At 44.5% G+C, this 23,584-nt stretch overlaps 1 protein-coding gene across 1 annotated transcript in view; it reads right to left on the bottom strand.

Moving 5' to 3' along the window:
- Positions 1-18,904, bottom strand: part of ZC3H12A (zinc finger CCCH-type containing 12A) — a 52,019-nt gene extending 33,115 nt beyond the window's left edge. Inside the window, exons 1-2 of the mRNA XM_078681212.1 lie at positions 18,601-18,904; positions 12,991-13,609 (exon numbers count right to left, since the gene is read on the bottom strand). Coding sequence (XP_078537338.1) covers positions 12,991-13,565 — 575 coding nt within the window. The 5' untranslated portion in view covers positions 13,566-13,609; positions 18,601-18,904. The remainder of the gene's footprint in view (positions 1-12,990; positions 13,610-18,600) is intronic.
- Positions 18,905-23,584: the final 4,680 nt, after the last annotated feature.

Here is a 23,584-nt window from a genome sequence, read left to right as displayed (position 1 = left end):
ATGTGAAGCTTGCCATAGCAGGCAGGGGAGAATACTAGAAGGTTGGTATTGTGGACAATAGAGTTATTGTCTACTTAACTTCCTGAATCCCAACAGAGCCACTTGACCACTCACTGCCTTGCTCATGACGCTGGGTACATCGTCTACTACTTACTCCATAGATGCTTCATAGTCTGGATTCAGATCAGCAAATTATTTGGTTTGCCTACTCACTGTTCGTTTTTACATTATTGGAGAGATCTCTCTCTCTCTCTCTCTGCCTTTGTAACAGAACAACCTGTGAAAATGCACCAAAATTAAGGAGTCTCTTTAAGTGTCCAAATTTAGATGCCCAAAGCATCTTCACTAGTTTCCCTAGTAATCATCTGGCCCACTCGCAGGAGTCCTCATTAGGCAGCCTGCTTTCTAACCTACATAAAAACCTGACCACTTCACCTCAGCACTATCCTCTCTCTATTAAACGGTTCCATATTAATACTGATGCAAACGCAAAACAGCAACTCTTGCATGCAAGGACCTCCACCTTATTATGCTTAGATATCTAAAATAAAATTCAAGAACCACCGGAAGTGTATGTTGCTCATAATTAGGCCTCCCTGTTTTCCGTTTTTACTGATTTTTACAAATAAATACAGACAGAAAACCATTTATTTTCCTGTCTGCATTTATTTTTATATGTGGATAAAAATGGAAATTGGGTTGTTTTTTGAGTGATTCTGAATGCTGTCAGTCATGACTACCAGGCCAACAGCTCTGTCGAATCAAAAGGTAAGGGGGTTAAAAAAAATAGGGGAATTTCAGCAAAGAGCCTTAAACAGCAATAGATCTGCACAACCTTGATATTAAAATGTGCATGTTTTCTTACAGAGCATATTTTATCATATGAGTGTGTTTATTTCCCTGAAACCAGTCAGTCGTTCAGGCATGTGTGCATATTTATCGGTCAAATAAATGTAGAAATATACTCTTTCAGATTCACTTTTTCACGAAACCCAAAATAAATATGGATAAATACCGACGGAAATATCAAAAAAATAAATACCATAAAACCATGAGCCCTACTCATAAGCAAAAACAAATTCCTCTTCAATACTCCTCTCTTGAAACAAAGAAAGCATCTACTGTTAAAGAAATACCTCAACTAAAGTAGCATACCTTTGGATACCTAAATCAGTTATTACTTCAAGCTTGTATATTTGATCTTCTGGACACCTCAATATTTTAAGTCGAGCCTACTAGTCATCAAAGGTGTCTGATTGCAAAAGACATATTGTAGACTTACCAAGAACACACAGGGGCTTGGAGCCCACACATTGTTGCCCCTCCCCACCAGTGTTTGAAAAAATAAAATAAAGCAGAAAACACTTTTGCGCTACTCACTTTACTGAACCAATTCTGTAAATAGAAAAACTGCTGTTAATGTTATGTTAACAGTATTTATTGAGTGCACATACACCATACGGTTTCATGGGGCTAAGGTCCAGGGAGTGCTGCCGCTAAGTGGTTCATTTGTACGCCTGGCAGAAAAGACAGGTCGTTAAAAGCTTCCTGAATTGAGAATACAAAGTCGTCGATCTAATGTCAGGAGGTAAAGAATTCCTGAATTTTGGGACCAGGACGGTGAATCTTAGAACCCCCCCCCCCCTCAGTTTCCTATGTTTAAAAGAAGGGGTAACTAAGGTTGAAGTGGGAAGACCTGATTCCTAGAAGGTGAGTATCTCTGAACCTGAGACGAAACAAAAACTGGACATTTGCCATAGAGCGCTTTAAATATGATGCATTCTAACTTGAACGCACTGCGTTCAGCAACCGGGAGCCAGTGTAACTTTTTCATAATCAGGCTGACATGGCGCCGTCTTTGCTGGTGATAAATCAATCTAGCGGCCGAATTTTGCACCAGTTGCAGTCTTTTGGATTGGTATGCTGGTATACCAAAGTGAAGAGAGTAGGCATAGTCAATGTGAGAAATTACTAAGGCCAGTACTACATGGGTCAGGGCATCGGTGGTAAGAAATCTTCTAATCTTCCTGATCCTCCGGAGCTGAAAGAAGTAGGTAGAAACAACTGTCCCAATATGGGATTTCCTCGACAGGTCGCTGTCAATAGTGATGCCGAGGTTTTTGATAGAGCTCAACGGAAGGGGGGGTTTCCCAACTCTGGCGACCATAAGTTGGAGCTCCAGGGGTTTAAGGGCCCTCAAATTCGGATCAATTCAGTTTTATCTGGATTCAACTTCAAGTGATCGCAGTTCATCCAGTTACTAATGTATCGCATAGTTGTTTGAAAGTTGGAGGCGGGAGAGTTGTCAATGTCTAAAATCAATTTAAGATCATCAGCATAGTGGAAGGTGCACGTCTTCTTTTCACCCAAGGAATGAATAAGGGGATACAAATATCAATTACAAAGGTGCGGCGAAAGGGAGGAGCCCTGCAGCACCCCACATGTCAATTTGACTTTAGAGGAGTGGAATTGAGTGATGCGGACCGCTTGCGAGCGATCCTCAAAAAAGGATGCAAGCCACTTGAGGGCCAGGCCCTGTATCCCTGCGTCGCTGACGCAGTAGACTAGAAGTTTATGGTCGACCGTTTCAAAAGCGGCGGAGATCGAGGCGTGCCAGGGCCTGCGTTTTGCCTTTGTCTTCCCCATTCCTGAATTAGTCTAGCACAGTCATGATAACAGACTCAGTGGAGTGAGAAGTTCGGAAACCCGCCTGATGGGGATCGAAAAAGTGGGATTGTTCAATAAAACAACAGTGGCAGTTTGCAACTTGGGCTTCCATTATCTTGGCTAAGAAGGGAAGTAAAGAGATGGGGTGATAATTTGTGAGGGCTAGAGGATCTGCCCCTACTTTCTTCAGAATGGGGACAATTTCTTTAAATGCCTTGGGGACTGACCCCTGAGTAAGGGAGTTACTCAATAGCGCGAGGGGAGGGTCAGGACTTGAGAGGACAACTTCCCTTAAGATGTGCGGGGGCAGCAGTCCATCGGAGAGCCTGATCTGACCTTCATCAGTAGGCTTGAGAAGGCTTCTCTGGTGATGGGAGGGAACTGCTCCAAGGAGTGAGAGTTCCTGAGCGGGGGTGTCTAAGCTTTAAGGGGAGAGGAAGCAGGAATACTAGTCTTGATGGTGATAATTTTATCAATGAAATAAGTGTTAAGTGAGTCACATAGTGCTTGAGTGGGGGCAGGTTTTACTGTAACTCTGTCAGGATTAGATAGCTTGTCAACAATAGTGAAGATGTCCTTAGATCTATTAGACGAACTCAGTATTTTATTGGAAAAAAAAGTTGCCTTACTTTGTAAAAAGGCATTTTATACTGTTTGAGTAGGGTTATGTATTAGTCTCTTTTTCTAAGGAATAGAATAGTGTCCAGTCACGCTCAGCGTGACAAAGCACACGTTTTTTAAGTTTTAAATCTTCAGAAAAACAGTGGGGAGCATTGTGGTTTCTGACTGTGATGAGTTTCCTATAAAGGGCATACCAGTCACTGACTGCCACTAGCCAAGATTTAATGCTTTCTTCATGCTTGTTAATCGAGAACGGTTCAGATGGAGCCGAAGTAGCTAGCAATTTACCGAAATCATCAATGTTGCAGCGGTCCCAATTTCTTGACATTCTGCTTCCTTGGCTTGGGGCTTTGCTAAGTACAAGTTGCAAAGGGAGAATTTAATAAAGTAGTGATCTGACCAAGTATTTGGGGAGACACTCAAAGTAGTAACCGTCAGGTTAGATTTCCAGACTTGGTCATGGGTGTGGCCTTTAATACGAGTAGGAGCTGTCACATGTTGGACAACTACCTAAAGAGGCCCAAGCCCGACAATTAGAGAAAACATTCACTAATCTGGGGCTCTCCCAGTTAATTACCACCCCCACACATGAGCAAGGACACACCCTAGACCTTGTCTGGACTTCATCCCCCCTCATGAGGCTTACGGACATTAGCCCTTGTGCATGGTCTGACCACTTTTGTATTAATCTATCACTCCCCCTTACCAAAAGAAGGGCTCCAACCCCCTCAGACTGGTAACATGTTCGTAAGTGGTCCAAAATAGATAGATGGTCCCTCACTGATAAGTACCCTCCGAGAATGCCCACTTAAAAAACCGGAGACAGCGAATATTGATGAGTGGTCCGAAGCCACATCCAGCCGACTCCGCGTTGCCATTGATAAAATTGCCCCAGAAAAGAGCATAAGAATTAGCAGTAAAGGGAAAGGCGCCCCTTGGTTCACTGAAGAACTTAGGACCTTAAAAAGCGCGCTTCGCCACCATGAACGACGATGGCGAAAAAATTATGACCCCCAGGCGCTAGTAGAATACGGAGCCAAAATCAACATGTACAAAATAGCACTCTAAGCGAGAAGGCTGACTACTATGAGAATAGAATACTCGTGGCCACTAACACCCAAAAAGAAACGTTCAGAGTACTGAAAGAATTAAATCAAAAACAATCACTGTCAGCACTACCCAATCAAGAACAATGTGATCTCTTTCTTACATACTTCTCAAATAAGATCCAGGACATTCTGTCAGAAATTGACAGAAGGTTTTAAGCTGCCCCCCAATGCTGAGGTGGTCTCTCCTGAAAGGAAAATTGAAATTCTCTCATCATTCCAAATCCTTGATATGGAAACCCTACGTCGCCTGGCTAAGAAGGTCAAATCTGGCTCCCCGGCCGACCCTTGCTCTCCTAGCATTTTTAATCTTGCTCTCCCGGAAATTGAGGAGGAAGTTCTCGCCCTATTGAACCGCTCACTGGAGTCTGGTGAGGTTCCTACCCACTTTAAAGAAGCCAGAATTATCCCCCTTCAAAAGAAAGCAGGTGCGGATCTATCCAACAGGAAAAATTATAGGCCCATTTACGTACTCCCCTTTCTCGCAAAAATTCTAGAACATGTCCTGCAAAATTTATCTAGCTGTTTGGGGGAGCACCGTCTCCTAGGAGACAGGCAGGCGGGTTTCCGGGCCCACCATAGTACGGAATTAGTGATGCTATCGGTGCTTGACGACATCAGGCTTACTGTGGACAACAAGAAACCCTGCGTACTGGTACTCCTTGACCTGTCTGCAGCGTTCGACACGGTCAACCACGCCATTCTCCTGGAAAGACTTCGCTCCATTGGAATTGGGGGATCTGCCCTACAATGGATCACTTTGTTCTTAACGGACCGCACCCAGAAAATTCAGATGAATGATTGGGTCTCTGAGAGCGGACCAATCCCTTGTGGAGTTCCACAGGGGTCGGCATTATCACCTCTCCTGTTTAATATATACCTCAGACCGTTAATCAATGCCCTTGCAGACATGGAGTGTATAATAATGCTAATAATGCTGAAGACACTCAGGTCATCTTGCAAATTGAAAACTCCCCTCAAGCACACTCCCGGGCTCAAGAGATACTCCGCTTCACCATCAACTGGATGACCTCCAACTCTTTGAAGGTTAACCCAGACAAAACTGAGGTTCTAGCCATGACGGACGCTCTTAATCCTTCGAACTCCCTTTTCTGGCCCCAGGAGCTGGGCGACACCCCAGCACCAGCCCCAGTAGTTAAAAGTCTGGGAATTAAAATTGACACTAAACTTACTATGGCCAATCAAGTTTCCACGGTGGTTGGCACTTGTGTCGGCCTACTCAGACTCCTGAGGAAACTCTCCCCCATCCTTTCATTCTCCACCATCAGAACAGTGGTATCCACCATGATCCTAGCCCGCCTTGATTATGCCAACTCATTATATATTGGACTGCCGGGCTCCTTAGTGAGCAGATTACAAATTGTAATGAACGATGCTGCCAGACTCATCTTCAAACTCCCGAGGCACACGCGAGCATCACCCCTCCTTCAACGCCTCCACTGGCTGCCCCTCAAACAAAGAGCCACATTTAAGGGCCTCTGCATAGTTCACAAAGCTATCTACGGCCAAGCCCCTGTATATATTAAACAACGTCTTCAGAAATATATACCCACCCATTCTCTCAGGTCTTCCACGGACTGCCGCTTAAAAAGCCCTCGCTTCAACTACGTTACCAAAGGAGGATGAGCCTTCTCCAGTTCCATACCCACTCTTTGGAACAAACTGCAGAGACACCTCCGTGCGGAAAGCCGTTTGTCAGAGTACATATGTGAACGAATGGTGAGAACTTGCAATCGAAATGTAAGGAGAACTCTGTTATTTTACAAGTTCTCACCATTCGTTCACATATGTACTCTGACAAAGGATTAAATTGAGGAATACCCTTTTCACATTCATCTTGCATGCCTTGGTAACACCATCAATCATATGTGCTTTTTATTCTGATCGTTAAAACCTATACAAGCATACATTTCCCGTCAATCAGTAATAAATGTATATTACTTCGCAGGCTTAATTACTGTAGAGTGCACTGAACCCTAAAAAAAATTACAAACTTCTCCACAACACGGAAGAAGCTCAAAGCTACGCATTTGACAGCAACAGACCAGCTCCTAGAAATAGGAACCTGCTGATTAAATTCCAAAGTCTACAAACAATTCTGAAAGCTGTCATACTAGCCACAGTTAGCGTGATAAGGCTTATCTGTGAACATTACTCCACCAATCTGTAACCAATAATGAAGTGCTGCATATGGACCAGGGTCAAGATTGATTTGCAAATGGCTGAGTCCAAACTGGGGTGGCGTGGGTAGCAAAAGAATGATGGATTAAACCCAGATCCTTGTGACTGGGCGTGCATGTTTGCATTGTTCAGCATTCCGTCCACCAATTGTTTCTTTTGCATATGTTTTATGAGCAGTGAGTTGAGTAAAAATCGTAGACCTGCATTGGAAATAAGACTCTTGCCGTTTCTACAATATGTGTATCAACGACGACTATCCGACAAAGTCATTAAGTGTTTTAATTCTGTACATCAATTTTCGGGGAAAAGACAAAATCAGTGCCCTGGAAGACGCCATCCCCTTTTCAAGATTTGATCCCAACGAAACTAATAACACAACTTCTGCCTTCTCCCCAATTAGTTTATCTAGGTGTTTCTCTTGTGATACCTATTTGCTGTGTACATATTGCACGTGACATTTTATGCCAAATTTACTTCCATGGTTGACCAAACTCCCCACACTTAAAATACTGTTTTATGCATTAAATTAAATTACACACATTTTTAATGTCATCCTCCCCTTGTATATATTATTCTTCCTTTGCAACTTGTGATATGTTATTTTTTGTAATCTTCAGTTGTAAAGAAGTATGGCATAAAGGGGGACCATGTTATGCTCTATATAAAACTATGAGACATTTCAAAGGTGAGCTATTATGAAGGCACATCAAATACACCAGAAATCATATGAAGGTTAAGAGTGAATAAGCCGCTTGCGGCAAAGCAACAGCTATTTCCCACATCCAAGTCTACAAAGTGATGCGAAGTACATTGAGATTTTTCCAAAAAATGGATGAGTATTTCAAATTATAAATCAGATGATGTCTTTTCTACCCCTCTAGGACGAGGACAGAGAACTTCCACAATCACAAGTCACTGGGTCAGGTGCTAAATTAATGAATGTGCCACAGAGGACACGGAGACATAGGTGTGACATATGTAGAGTGTTCTTCTGCTGCAGGCACAGTAGGGCGCATTATGAAAGCATGTGTGGACAAAGCTTAATTTTAAGACACATCCAGGTTCCATTCCAAGCCAATAACGCAAAATGGCCAAAACACTTGCTTGTATTGCATACATTATTTGATTAACCTGGATGTTAAGACTTGTAAAGCTGGTGAATTAAATGTTTTAGGAATGCCCACAAGTAGTACAGTAACACAGTCAATTCTGTATGTTTGCATATTGCGGGATACAGGTGATGAGGAACATTTTCTTCAATGAAAAGATAGTAGGAACGCATGGAAGTGCTTTCTACCAGTTGTCCTGTTGGAAATATCAATAACAGAATTCCGAAACTCCTTTGACAGGACTGATCATTGTATGAGAACAAAGAAAAGCTGGAGACTATCCAGAGGGAACAATGTAACAGCAGGCACTAACATCACCTTCTTAATGGGCCGGTTAGTCATCATATCTGATATCCAGATCGATGATGGATTCAACCCAGGTCTGTGACTGGGGAGGCCTATGTCTGAAAAAAGTTTCCACACTCCATCCATCATCTCCTTATGTTTGCTTTGTTCGCCCTTAGTTGGCAGGGTATGCCCAGATGTGGGTTCCTTGCTCACTTTGCCACTGGATTCAAGCTAGCCTGGCTGATGAGGGGTGTTACCCCGAAACCGGTGACACTCCGGTTGGAGTAACCATTGCGCTTTATAAGCTTACTAATAATAATAATAATAATAATAATAACAATAATAATAAGATGCTTGTTTCTGGTGTAGGGGAGACCTGGCTTGGCAGTTCGGGGTGGGCTGTTCCCATCAGGCACAGGGTCAAGACTGATTTGCATATAGCTGGGGTTGAACTAAGGTGGAGAATGGAGCTAAAGAACGATGATGGATTCAACCCAGATCTGTGACTGGGGGGGCCTATGTCTGAAAAAAGTTTCAGCACTCCGTCCATCATCTCCTTGTGTTTGCTATATCTAGATCTACACATAAATCTGACAGCACATTTCCGAGGGCACCAACTGTAAATAAAGTGTGTATTAACATACTAGTCCTGCCCTTGAATACAGAAAACGTGTAAAATGTGCTAAGTGTAGGTATATATGCATGTACACTTTCCTGTCAATTGTAGAGAGCATATCTTCATATATTTTTTTTTAAAAGGGCCACAATGTTTCAATTCTGTGGAGGGTTGTATGTGAAAAAACAATTTATCATAATACCATCGTTGACAAACATTTAATCTAAACCATTTAATGTAAATCTTCAGAATGAATGGCATTTACCATTTCACAGAAACCAATAAATAGAATGTCTTTTATTTTTATTAGATGTTGCTTATTTCTTCCAGCTCTCTCTCTGAAACTTCCACCCCCATTCTATGACTTCAGGATGTGCCTGCTGCCAATAACATTACAGTAGAATATAACATACCCCCTTTTGTTAGAAAAAAACAACACATTAACATCATGGAAACTAATACATATAGAATAATATTACTAGACAACATGTTAGGCACCCCTATAATACATGCTAAGTATTCACCTTGCGGAGTGGATCACATTTTTCATTGAATAAAACAAATATTACAAATAATAAAACATGACTCCAGACCTCGATTACCTTTTTCACATTTCTGGGAGGATTAAGAGTACGGCGGTCCTATGACTGCCACACCCAGGGTGGCGGTCCGATCGACCGATCACGGCCATGGCAGTAGGACTGACGCAAGACCGCTGCTACCGCTAGGATCCTGGATCCAGCGGCGGTGGCGAAAGCAGTGATCAATGGCGGAGGTGGCGATGCTGGCACAGTCCTGCTGATCACAGCCTGAATTTTTGCTGACCTTGTCATGGCGAGGACCCAGTCACGAAACGGTCAGTGGAAAGGCATGGATGAGGGCCCACAAAGAGCCCCATGCATGCATGGACTGTGTGCCACACACAACATGGCACATGGTACACAGTGCACCGACATACAAGTGCCACAGCAGCGGCATGTACTGCAGGCTCTCTATAAGCCAAAGCATGCTGCCGCCTCGGCACCACCGCCGCAACACCACCAGCTCAGTGGTAAAATTGTAATGCATCGTCTGGATGCTGCTGGCTTGGCGGCTATCTCCCGACCCAGTCAGACTGCCAAAGTCCATTTCGGGCTTTAAGTCTTTCTTTTTTGGACAAGATTAACACGGTTTTATTAAAATCACTGTTGCACAAGTAATATTGTACATGACCATGTATTAACAACAAAGGGGTCTATGTTCCAAAGAAGATGTCCACATTTTCCAAAACAATAAAAAGCTTGCAAACCAAAGAAAAAGTAATATTAGTAAGCACTCTGAGCTTTACAAAAACTACCCAACAGAACTAAAGCACATAATGTTACACATCTAGGGTAAACCTGTGAAACACTCAAATTCATATACCGGTAAAAGTTGTGTAGGGATAAATTTGATACTGCCACCATGACCACATAGGGAATGGTTTGGTGGCCAATGCTAATGGGTGGCACTCCAGTGTCAATGTTCTGAGTGACTTAACTTCAAAAGGCACAACATGTTGCTGGGTGCTTCTTTTCAAACATTAAGAACAGAACATCTGGATAATATGCTGTTGCCTTCAGAGAAAGGCAGGGTGCCATTAAGCATTGTTTGCCTACTTTTCACGGGTCACTGAAGCATTTCCCTCAACTCTGTAACCCTTCAAATACTTGAGCATCAAAGCCCCTTGCAGAAAAAATGAAATATTTATGGTTATTCTTTTTTTTAAGCCACAGTAATGCCTGCAAAGCCATATAGTAAAAGAAGTGTATCCAACAATGATTGCGACATACTTAAATGTTTTCCCAATGGCGCTCATCAGAGCACTACTCAACCACTAAAATGGGGAGAATGCATGCCCAGATACGGCTATAACTGATACAGACAGAGCTTTGACCTTGTTCGTCACCCGGCAGAAGCTACCGCCCTATTAGAGTATCCAGGCAGCGACACCTGCAAACTCCTGCCAGTAGGAATTGCTGCCCACTCATTCAGCCAGATCAATATACCAACCTCGTTATCAAAGAGCCGGAAGTGCTACACATTACACCACCCACATTCAGATGATCAGCTTTCTGCTTATCTAAAGGTGGATGGTGGTACAGTGGGCGTTCTTGTGACCTGCTGGCATGAATGGGGGTGAAGAATCCTTATCATTCAGGCCCACAGACTCAACAACATTTCATACACTGACGACACCCAGCACAATCCTAACCCTCTCAGTAGGCACCAACCTCACCAAAAGTAACTTCAAAATGTGCATGACCAATATGGCAAACAACTGGATGAGAGCAAACTACCTCATACACAATGCCGAAAAGACAGAAGCACTGATTTTCGGCAACAAAAGCTCACACTTCAACTTCATCTGTTCGCCCACAGAAATAGGCCCCACTCCTACACACTCCGAACATGTCAGAAAACTGGCCATCATCTTAGACACCAACCTCACCATGAGACATCAAATTAATGCCGTCATCTCATCCTGCATTCACATCCTCTGCATGCTTGGAAAAAAATCATCAATATGGCTCTCTCCAGACACCAGAATGGCAGTCACGCTGGCCCTCATCACAAGCAGCCTGGATTACGACAACAACCTCTACTACGGCTTCTCCACACACCTGCTACACAAGCTGCATATCATTGAAAACGGAGCCGCCAGACTAGTACTCAACTTTCCTCAGCACATGCTCATCTCACCTCACCTCACCTCCGAGAACTACACTGCTTCCTCATTCAGAAACGCTGCCAGATCATGACTCCCACCCATGCCTCCAAGGCATTACACAACCTGGGTCCCATCTACTTTAACCAACATCTACTCTTTCACCAACCAACCAGGAACCTCCGCTCTGCATCACTCGCGCTTGTCCACGCCCCCCCATATCCACAGAAGCAAGTCAGGAGGCTGGACATTCTACTTGGAAGCCAAATCCTGGAACGACTTGCCCCAGCACATAAGGTCAGCCACATCACTTATGGAATTGCACAAGAAACTGAAAACCTGGCTCTTCATTTGAACCACCATGCGGAGCCTGTACCAACTCAGCACTTGGATACCCTCACAGGTGATAAGTTTGCACTCTACAACCCCACATTGCATTACATTGTTCCCATAGTATGTATTTGTTAATATCCTGTATAAGCAATGTCACACCCCTACGAGCTTTCAAATTAATCAATAAACGTCTACATTTGTAGCATTAGGCCAGGGGTGTTCAAAGAATGAGGAGGGCACCACTAGGGGGTCCTCAAATGATCCCGGAAGGGCTGTTGGGGCGACAGGCTCTGGCCAAAAGAATCATTATGCTGATAACAGTGCTTTGTTTTCAGAGGGGAAAAATTAGCAGCAATAAGCTGGTCTGTAATGGGCCATCACTGACATCTTTTGTCATTTATATCCTGGCTGGGAGAAGGTGTCAAAAGGGAAGTGACTCCAAATATTCTTCACCTCCACCTCCATTTCTAATAATCACACTGTGGCTAGTACCTTTACTTGTTAGTAAGGCCTGCCTGACCAGAATAGTATGTTTGTCAATCATGTATTAGATTACATTTTGTACAGTACAGAACTTAGCTGCAATGTTTAAGTCTAGACATTTTTTCAACATTGCCAGTTTAACAGCATAAATGTGAAAAATTTTGAGATGGGCCACAATTATTTTTTTTTCCGTGGGGTCCGGGGGTGCGCAACATTATAAAGTTTGAAGACCACTGCATTAGGCAATAAAAGGGTTTTTTTGTGTTCCAGTTGAACGAAAGAGGGGCTTCATATCACTTATTATCCAAAAGAGGTAAATTGCTGACCCTAGAATTGTAAGCCAAGCAAAATGAGAATGTTGTAGGGGTGAATGATCAACAACTAACCGAGCCTTGAGTAGTCTTCTTGCATATGGCTAGTAAAAGGCTTAACTGGCATTCAACCAATTAACACCAATGAAATGACCTGGTAAACTTTTTTCTTAGGCTAGCAAAAACCGTGCTCAGCTTTCAACCTGATCTAAATGTTGGGTTATTGGGTTACCAGAAGAATCCATGTCATGAGGGATGCAATGTTCCAGTCCCAGGCTTTCATTTGATAGCTTTATGTATTACTAAATTAGATAGGTCGATTGGAGTACACAAATGCAAAGATCTGGAAAACAAATTAAAAAAAAGCAGTCCATAGTCAGCCCATTGTGTACATCTGACATGGAATTATCTGCTAACTATCACGAAATGCAAACGGTGGGACGAATGTGATTTGAGAACACAAGGGTATTACATTTGTGATTCACAGGTAAAGGCAATAAAGGCTTTAAAAGATCCTTAGCAGAAATGTAGTACATTGGCCTGAACGTGCATTGAGAGTTAATCTTACCTCATGGCCACATTACTTCCATCAATAACCACAGGTTTAAACTGCTTCCCTTCACTCTCCTCAGGAGCCACCACAGGGGTAGGGCTCGGGGTAGAACCCCCTCCTCGTGGTACCAGACAATATTCTGGAGAAGGTTCGGGCACCATCTCTTTATCAACAGCAGCCGGTGCATGCTTCACAAGTTCTCCGAGCACTGCATTAGTGTCTGCATTCACACCCAGTTTCTGAAGGACTGCAGAGATCTCTTCAGAGGTGTAGCCAAGTTTGCGGCAAAAGTCCATTTTGATTTGCATTTCATTATCATCTATGGTTTCCGACTCAGCCTTTTTCTGTCTCTCAGGTGTGAGGGCAGTCGCAGACACCACCCGATTGGAAGAGTTGAGGTCTTTCAGAGTCTTGCTTGTTAACGAGTCATCGCTATGAAAGTCACAGTCGAATGTATGGAGAGAAGGCATGTCCCACTCGGGCTGGATAATGGGGCCTGTCTTGAGCTTACTGTCATAGAACCTCTCATTCCAGAGTGGCAGGTCCAGCTTGCTGAATGCATCTAATGCAAGGTTGTTGTCAAGATTCATGATTGCTCCCGGCTGCTTCTGTCAGAATCAGTTGCACTGCGCTCCTGCAAATAAATAACAAGTACTGGTTAACTTTGAAGTGTTATCAACAAACATACATTTTTTTTACAGTCAAGTTGTTATGTGTCCAGTTGATTTGGCTCATATTTTGAATGTATGACAAACTGGCATAAAATAGAAATAAAAAAAGATTTTCATTAACAAATAAGAATGTTGTATCTTGGGGCAAACCGTGTTGAAAATAAAATCTAAGTCCATTTCTTGCAGAGTTTAAAACAGGGGGGTGGGATGGGAGTCAGCTTATATCTGCTGCAACCCGTCTTTCACATACTTTAAAAAATACTTGATATGTGTATAGCAAGTGGCTGACTTCTCAGATTAAGGGGCAGATTTACTACTTCTGGTGCATCTCTGCTAATCTGCAGGGATGCGCCAGAAGAGTTGCGATGCATCTGCCCACCCCTGCGCCACCACTGATGCGCCGCATTTACAATGCGGCGCTCTGATGGGCAGATGCGTGTTGCATCTCCCGTCGGAAAGGTGGCGCATTGCTGGAGTTGCGTCGCAAGCGCGATGCAGCTCCAGCAAGGCTTGGGGTGCCCTGTCCCTAACATGGTGTGTCAATCCTTACGCCTGCTTCAAGCAGGCGCAGGGTTTTGACACTGATTGGCCTTAAAAGTGACTGAGTGAAATCTTGTAGATTTCACTCAGCCACTTTTAGGAGGCGTTCCTGCGCCGGAACGCCTACATGTGGCGCAGGGCTTTACAACGTGACGCATCTCCCAGATGTGTCATGTTGTAAATACCCCGCAGCAGCATGGCGCTGGTTTTGCGCCGCTGCTGCGTCACAAAAGTGATGCAATGGTGGCGCAAAGGGCTTGTAAATCTGCCCCAAAGTGTTTAGCAACGCAGTTCTACTTAGCACCATTTTGTTACGAGTGACTAAATGGGTTAAACGTGAAATGGACTTTGTCGTCCCAGGAATGTAAAAACACTAAGGGGCAAATTTACAAGTCCCATGTGCCACATTTGCGTCACTTTTAACATGGGAAAAGTGGCGCAAGGGGCTTGTAAATCTGCCCCGTACTTTGGAAAAATACGTAAAGCAAAGGTACAGGTCAACAGTTGCACCCAGTAACTGAAAGAGGGAGGGCTGGGTAATTACGAGAAGAGTAAAAGGATCTGGCAATTGAACGGATCATAACACATTAAAAATCAATTTAGGGAGTTGTGATGCTTAAACTAGAATACAAATGCATAAAGCAGCAGTGCTACACAAGGAATCTACAAGAACAAAAGTATAGTTGTTGCCAACACTAAAAAGTCTATGATCAGCTCCAAGCGGCACCCTTGCCATTTTGAACCCCACTGTAAGTTTTATCAGGAAATTGTTTACATTCGCATACTATGAGTGTGTTCGACTAATGAGGATTTCCATTGGGCACCAACCTCAAAGCAACAGGTTATTACAGTGCACTGAGAAAATAAATCCCTTTGACCGCAGGTTGGTTAACTAGGGTATATTGGGAGTGCAAATAGATAATGTTATCACAATCACTCTCAGTGTCAAGAGGAAACAAGAACTGGAAAATCCCCTCTAGCAACAATCACAAAGCAAAGAAAGGCGGGAGTCCTGTATGCACCTCCACTTCCTGCACAACACAGGTTCGAAAGAGCCAACTCCTATTCTTAGAAAAGCAGATCATAAAGAACGTACGCGTCAAGAGGATGGAAAATAGCATTCTTGACAATTAACTGACCTTAGGTTAAAAATGGCACAATCTCAATAGGTGAGACGCGCCCTTAGACAGGCAGGCATCTGTATTTCCTGTAGCAACACGTATTTGCCTGCAAAATGGCATCTGCGAGGAATACACGTCCAGCCTCTTCCCAAGTTCACTCATGTTAAGGTTTACAGAATGCACACCTCAACATCAACAGGGGCGTGCTATTTTCAATAAAAAACTACTATGCGTACTTTTTTTAATGCGCTGCCACTTTGAAGCAATAGCATTGCCAATGCCAATCAATCTGGGCTTGGCAAGTTGGTGCAATCTTTTTTTTATTTTAAGTCAATTGTTGCAAACTTATGCCACTAAAATAAAAGAAAACCTACCACTGCATATACGAGGTGGCACTATCCTTGCAAAAAATGTTGATTAAAAACAAATGAACTATTGCATGTAATTTTAATAGAAATTTGTTTATGCTTCCTAGGAGAGAGGTGTACTTAAAACAGGCATAGAAACCCTTGTTAGTTTGAATACATATCACAAGGAATTACGATTTTATTGGCACAAAAAGGTACTTTTAGTTTTAATTCACTATAACGTGAAAACATAGTTCAAACACACATGTATGACAAAAAAATGAAAAGAAGAAAAGCATTTGACCACGAGTACTAGCACTCAAGTCCATTTACTTTTAGGTGAATATGAAAAATGCAGACACTCAAAGCAACAGAGTCAATAGTTGAAGGGGACTGACTGCCCACGTTGTATGTTGTGTTGGGTAGAATAAATATATGAATGATAACTGAACAGGCAAACGGATGAACAGGGTCAGTCTAAAGCCCCTCTATTTCTATTTACGATTTGTAATGACAATGGGCTGGCAAGACAACTAAAGCTGTTAATAGGAGGATAAAAAAGTGCGTGCCTATATTCAGAAAAGTACGGTACAGTAAGCATTTCAAGGAAGGTGCCTGCAAAGCAAAAAGATACAAATCTAAGGTAAATTCTGCCCAATCGTATTTTCACAAAGTAGCAGAAGTGCAGTCCAGTTGCAGAAATTAAAATAAGATGGGAGCGGGCATTTGTTTCACGCAGTGTTTCTGCCTTTGTAATATTATCTGTCCAAAAGACAGCAGAACCACATTTAAAAAAATAAGAAAAAAATACACAAGTGCAGAAGCACCGCACCTTCCTCAGATTCAGAGATGGGACAGTACTGGGCAAGCTTGGTACCCTTACAAATAACTTGGCTTATATTAGGGAGTATTATGGAAGATCATAGCAAGAAATAAACGGTGCTCACCTCCATTCACACAGTTCCTAAAACGTTACTGGATTGCATTGGTTATTTCTATGAGACCATTCACCCACAGCGACTAAAATTGTGAGCAGGATATCTCTAGCCAAACACAATTATGAAAGACCACCATGACCCTGGTCAAGGAGAATACCAAGCCCTTTTGAACTTCTGAGACCATGAAAGAGCTTTGGTACAGTATAAATAGTAGGAATGTGTTATGCAAATGCAGGCAAAGCAACTCACAACAGAGCCCTCATGCTTTCAACGCCCATGTGAGTAGCTAGCCCAGTTTACACCCTGGAGTTTTAGTTGTATCACATTAATAAAATCAGGATTACAAAGGAAAAGCAAACTATAAAGGTCTGGACTCACAGGAGGACCGGGAAAGATTGAGACACCACAGAGCTCATAATAATGTTTTGTATTTCAGATAATCACAAACTCCCGTTAAAATACATTTTGCACAGTGAGTTCACCAAGAGGAACACAGTGACTGCACACAATTACGACGCCAAAAGGGAAATTGATGAATATGGAGGTTTTTTTCCATTGAAAAATACAACTATTAAATAGTGGTGAATGTATCCCACTTTGAGTTCTAAATTGTCACAGTTGTAAACTGGTACATTTGTGCGCATATTTGAGGTTATTAGTATGGGCACAAAAACCATGGTACAAATCCTGCTTGCTTAAAGGTCCATAGTGACTAAAGTGCCAGTGGCAAGTTACTTGGGCGCGCTATGCAGGTATTGCACCATAATAATTCCTAGGAGTCTGTAATTATAGCATAAATGATCTCAGTGTATGTATGTCAAAGTATTCATCAGCTAGGAAGATGCCAGTCAAATCATGGAGCACCGGACGAATAATATGTAATGTACGGTATCTACCTTACACATACACCCACCAACCTGCACGCTGGTGGTCAGTAACCCCTGGAGTCACTGGGACAGGAGGACCTGCCATTTGCATTATGAGGAAAGAAAAAGGGTGGGTGGTACTGTAGAGTTGGCAGATGTCTCTGTGTTACCAAGACTGCCCTTTCATGCAAATATGGTATATTCTTCAAGTATGGTGTATTGAGGGAGCTGTAGTTTTAGTTCAGATTAATTTTGAGGCCATGGGTTTCCCTATTCCCATGGGCTATGAGCTCTTCAGTCCAGGTTTGCTCTCAGTGGTCTGTGAATTCCATTTTTAACTGGATCAGACTGCAACGTAAAACCCCAGGCCAGGATAATCTACCCCCACATTGAATCGGGATATTTAAGAGTTTAGGAAACGCTGTGACCCAGTGTCACTGAATCAATAACTCCTGCGAAGTATTACTTTAGGTACGTACAACATCAATAAGTGTGTGCGTGCTATCCACTTATAAAATGTCAGGCCTGGGAGGCAAGGACGATCGGGGTTAGAGCTAAATTTAAACTGGGATATACGGCCTACACGATTGACCACTCATTTTGTTCAGTTTCCAATGAAACGCCAGTTGTAAAACGGTCTAAGTACAAGAGGGACCTCGTCCATCTTTAGAGGAGCGCTTATTGGGATCGAAACTATGGTCTCTTTCCCTTACTCAACACGTCCCGCTTTCCAACTTTCTAATACGACAAAGATGCAGGAAAATGTAAACTACCACAGTCAGAACAGGATATGTTGACTTTATTGCAAGGTCGGAAAAAACAGGCATTGGTGAGTCTCGCGTGACCTGACATTGCCTTGACCGGTCACGTGACCTCTTCCTGATCTCAAAGGGCCTCATCGCAGACGTCCGCTTCCGGGTTTAGAGGAAGCGGGGATCGCAACAACCAGAGGGGAAAAAGGACGCGTTAGAAAGTAAAATGTCCAGTCCCCCGCCTTCCCCCTAGCCTGCCAGTAAAGAACGATTGCTTATAAAGTTACATAAGCCACGCAGTTACATAATTCAGTAAACCAGGCGCCCAGATTTAAAGTAACATCTCCCTCGGCGTTACCTCCCGCTCAGACGGAACAATTGTAAACTTACGTGAGTTTTCGACCCTTTGCTGCTTCATTTCTGGGTGGGTTACTTCCACAGTAGGCCGTATTTCTTATTGTTATGTTCAGAGAGGTGGACAGAAGGCACAACAGAGCCGCGGGAGAGGGCATCAGGCTGTGGCACACATCTGTGAAGTGGCTGCTACTGCGTGTTTTCTCCCCTCGGCTCCGAGAGGAGTAGCTCGGACCACTGTCTCTTTTCGACTTGGAACAGCAAAGGTTCTGCTGCTGCCTGGGTGAAGGTGCTAGGTGCTCTGTGCACTTCCTGTACAGCGACGGCCTGCCCAGGCTATGAGGGAGTGTGTTCACCCGCCTCCTGACTAGCTGGAGCCCACGCCCCCCTCGGTCTGCCCTCCCACACCCGGCACCTCTGAATAATAGCAGCCTGGCTCATCTGCGGGCTGAATAACATCGCATGTTCGTTGGGCGTACGCTCGCCCCGCCATCAGTTATATCCACAATAAAAAGTTTTTTTTTTAAAAAGTGGTTTGTTTTATGAAAACCACACTCGTATTGCGAAAGTAAAAAGAAAAGATAAACAGAGGCATACAATGAATGGCACACGATGTACAGCATTAGTCTTCCCAGCAGTGGTCAATCCATTTATGTTACTCTCTTTTAGCAACAAGCGCAAAATATATTTTGCCTTCTATTCGACTGAGTTAGTTCCTTGATAGCGAGGCTCTGAGAAGGCACACCCTGCTCTCATATCAAGCACCCTTCCAGACCAGCCCAGGCTTCAGTGGGGGCATACGCAGGGCTTTAAGTTGGATAAAAAAACAAGCATTGGCATATCCATTAGGTCTCGCATTTGAGACCTTATAAGTGTTTAGCCATGCAACAGTTGGTGTTGTTGCACCAAGGATATTCTGCTGCATAACTAAATACTTATAGGGTCCAAAAAGCGAGACCTATTGGCTATGCCAATGCTTGTTTGTTTTTTGTTGCTGTTTTGTTTAAGTTGCCAGATCTACAATAGCTGGACATGGTTTATATTAACAGTTCTTTGCATCAAATGAACTTGTTTTCATTGCTCTCAATGTTGTTTCCATTCTGGTTGAAGGAAGCAGTCATTCCCGGGGCTGTGGGGGCTGCCTAGCTGTGCGCATGCGCCGAACTTTGCAAATGAGAAAAAGCCTGGTGCAGGTGCAATTTACAAGTGTGGAGTGAGTGAGCCCCATGCAGCATGACTCAGTCACACAGGAGTTCATGCACTGCACCTGCGTACTCAGCATGGTTTAAGGAAACACAACCCACTCCCTCCCAGGCATCGAACACATATTTACAAAGAAACTCTGAGAAGAGCTTACCTGCTGCACTGACGGCTGGTGGTGTGTGTGCCTGGTGAAAGCGTGCACTGATGGCTGGTGGTTTGTGTGCCTGGTGGATGCATGCACTGACTTCTGTTGGTGTGTGTGCCTGGTGAAAGCGTGCACCGACGGCTGGTGGTGTGTGTGTGCCTGGTGAAAGCGTGCACTGACGGCTGGTGGAAGCGTGCACCGACGGCTGGTAGTGTGTGACGACTGGTAGTGTTGGTGTCTGGTGAAAGTGTGTACTGACGGCTGGTGGTGTGTATCCCTGATGGAAGTGTGAACTGTCGGCTGGTGGTGTGTGTGCCTGGTGGAAGTGTGCACTGACAGTTGGTGGTGTATGTGCCTGGTGGAAGCATGCACTGACGGCTGGCGGTGTGTGTGACTGGTGGAAGCGTGCTCTGACGGCTGGTTGTGTGTGTGCCCGGTGAAAGTATGCACTGACGTCTGGTGTTGTGTGTGCCCGGTGAAAGCACGCACTGACGGCTGGTGGTGTGAGTGGCTGGTGAAAGCATGCACCAACATCTGGTGGTGTGTGTGCCTGGTGGAAGCATGCACTGACGTCTGGTGAAGTGTGTGCCCAGTGGAAGCATGCACTGACGGCTAGTGGTGTGTGTGCCTGGTGGAAGCGTGCACTGACGACTGGTAGTGTGTGTGCCTGGTGGAATTGTGCACTGACGTGTTGTGGTGTGTGTGCCTGGTGGTGTGTGTGCCTGGTGGAAGTGTGCACTGACAGCTGTTGGTGTGTGTGCCTGGTGAAAGCATGCACTGACGGCTGGTGGTGTGAGTGGCTGGTGAAAGCATGCACCAACATCTGGTGGTGTGTGTGCCTGGTGGAAGCATGCACTGACGTCTGGTGATGTGTGTGCCCAGTGGAAGCATGCACTGACGGCTGGTGGTGTGTGTGCCTGGTGGAAGCGTGCACTGACGACTGGTAGTGTGTGTGCCTGGTGGAATTGTGCACTGACGTGTTGTGGTGTGTGTGCCTGGTGGTGTGTGTGCCTGGTGGAAGTGTGCACTGACAGCTGTTGGTGTGTGTGACTGGTGGAAGCGTGCTCTGACGGCTGGTTGTGTGTGTGCCCGGTGAAAGTATGCACTGACGTCTGGTGTTGTGTGTGCCCGGTGAAAGCATGCACTGACTGCTGGTGGTGTGAGTGGCTGGTGAAAGCATGCACCAACATCTGGTGGTGTGTGTGCCTGGTGGAAGCATGCACTGACGTCTGGTGATGTGTGTGCCCAGTGGAAGCATGCACTGATGGCTGGTGGTGTGTGTGCCTGGTGGAAGCGTGCACTGACGACTGGTAGTGTGTGTGCCTGGTGGAATTGTGCACTGACGTGTTGTGGTGTGTGTGCCTGGTGGTGTGTGTGCCTGGTGGAAGTGTGCACTGACAGCTGTTGGTGTGTGTGCCTGGTGGAAGCGTGCACTGACAGCTGGTTGTGCGTGTGCCTGGTGAAAGCGTGCACTGACGACTGATGGTGTGTGTGCCTGGTGGAAGCAGGAACATTCACAGTGATAGAAGACACAAGTGAAACTGATGAAGAGGAGGGGGAGAAGGGAGGTGGAGTGGAGCAGAGGAGCATGATTCACAGCTAGAAGACACAAATGAAGTTGAAGGCTGAGTGCTGAACGCAAAAGAAAAAAAATAAGTCAAGCCATGAAAGTGAAAGTTAAAGTGATCGGACGGAGGCAGAGGGGTAAGCAACTTAATGACCCGTGATAGAGGAGACCGATGGTGGCTGCGTGCGTGCACGTGCACTCAAGCTTCAGGCCAGCCAAAGCCTCTGGTAGGTAGCACTTTTTTTACCCTTTACTAAAAGTCGAGCAAACAGCGCATGCACTGCTCTAGGCTCAACCTAAAAATGCATTGGCAAAGCCCATAGGTCTAACCTATGCAATAGCTATTGGCTTTGTTAATATGTTTTAGCCATATTGTTCACTACGTGAACGTGGCTGCTGTTCAGCATGGCTAAAAGTTAGGCGGGTAAGGGAGAGTGGAGTAGAGTGTGGTAAAATGGAGTGTTATGCAGGGGTGGCTCCTCTATTAGGGCAGAGGAGTGTCGCCCCACTGCTTTATCGCAGTGCAAGAAGCAGAAACATAAATTGATAAAACTACCATTTTATGTTTCTGCTTCTCGCACTGTGAAAAGCAGAAGGGTATGGTTGTGGTTGGGCAGGTCTGCTGGAGTCCGGGGGAGGAGTGGCTTGCCCAAACCAGTCATACAAACTCTGCATTTTCTCCATGTAGGCTGCATGCAGGCTATATGGAGAAAATGGCCTCCCCATAGATGCCTGTGTGGTCGGCGTCCCAGCCAATCACAAAGCTGCCATTGCAGCGTTGTGATTGGCTTAGGGAAGGGTGGGAGGCTGACTACTCTGCCTGCTTCCTGTTCAGACGCGGGACCCGGCTGAAGCTGAGACAGGGCGGGAACAGGGAAGGTAAGTTTATTATTATTTTCTTTTAATCAACCCCCTTCCCCTGCATGACCCCCCCTACCTGCCACCTCTCCCGCGAGCCATGCCGGCCACGACTGGTGTCATGGAGAGGCTCAGAGAGTCATAGAGTGTAGCGTTGTGGTGTGGAGTACAGTTGAGTGTCGTGGAGTGTCATGGAATGATGTAGAGAGTTGTGGAGTGTCATGGAGGGAGTAGAGTGAAAGGGCGTGGAGTGGTGTAGAGCAGAGTCGGGTTGCATAGAGGGTGTTGGGTAGAGTGTTGTAGAGTAGGGTGGCGTAGAGCGGGGTAGATTGTCATAGGGTGGAGTAGTGTAGGAGAGTGAAATAGCATAGAGTGTTATGGAGTGACGTAGAGTGAAGCAGTGAAGTAGTGGGTCGTAGAATAAAGTGTCATAGAGGGACCTGCCTAGAGTGTCATAGAGCGAAGTTGTGTCGTAGAGTCACATAAAATGCAGTGGACTTACAGGGAGGGCCAAAGGTACTGCCAATTCAGGTACAATCACACAGTTTTGGGAAAGAGATCTGGCACTAGATACCTGGTTAGCAGGAACCCATTGCGCTTCCAGTCGAAACAACATAAAGTACCAGGCAAAAAAGGGGGTGACCATGTCATAAAGGCCCACTTTCCTACTCCCAGACATACAGTTTTAGTCATAAACATATTCAGCAAATAAACAATAGTGTCGGGGAAATGTCATCACCTAGTTTATTGATTTGTTTTGATCTTATTTAAATATTTGTTTCCACCATTCTTCAAAATTAACCAAAAATGTGCTTCATTGGTTCTTTCCGTATTCTGAAATATCTGCACAGTGCATTTAAAAAAATGTACATTTTGTTTTGTGCTAGAAAAATAACATTGTACTGCACACCCGAGTGGCCAGCATGATTGTCACGATAATCCTCTGACTTTGATGTCATAGACAGAAAAGTAAACACCAAGCTCCCTGGAAGATGGAGCATGACATTTGACCCCTTTCAGTGAATGCACAACAAATGTGATAAGATAGGAACAAGATTTATTATTGTTTACAGAAATTCAGTACTGGTGGAGGAATACAATAAATAGTGTTTGGGCAGGGGAAGGGACAAACTCAATCTGGACAGCCTAAAACAAATAAAGGCAGTAAATAGAAAGCAAGCAAATGTGAGTTACAAACCTCTCCATTTAGGTGGAGGAGCGCCGCCCCCACCTCCAATGCAAAAACA

This window comes from Lissotriton helveticus, chromosome 3_1, assembly GCF_964261635.1.
Source record: "Lissotriton helveticus chromosome 3_1, aLisHel1.1, whole genome shotgun sequence".
Classification (NCBI taxonomy): domain Eukaryota; kingdom Metazoa; phylum Chordata; class Amphibia; order Caudata; family Salamandridae; genus Lissotriton; species Lissotriton helveticus.
The sequence above is the reverse complement of the archived record's forward strand: the minus strand, read 5'-3'. Positions and strand labels throughout refer to the sequence as shown.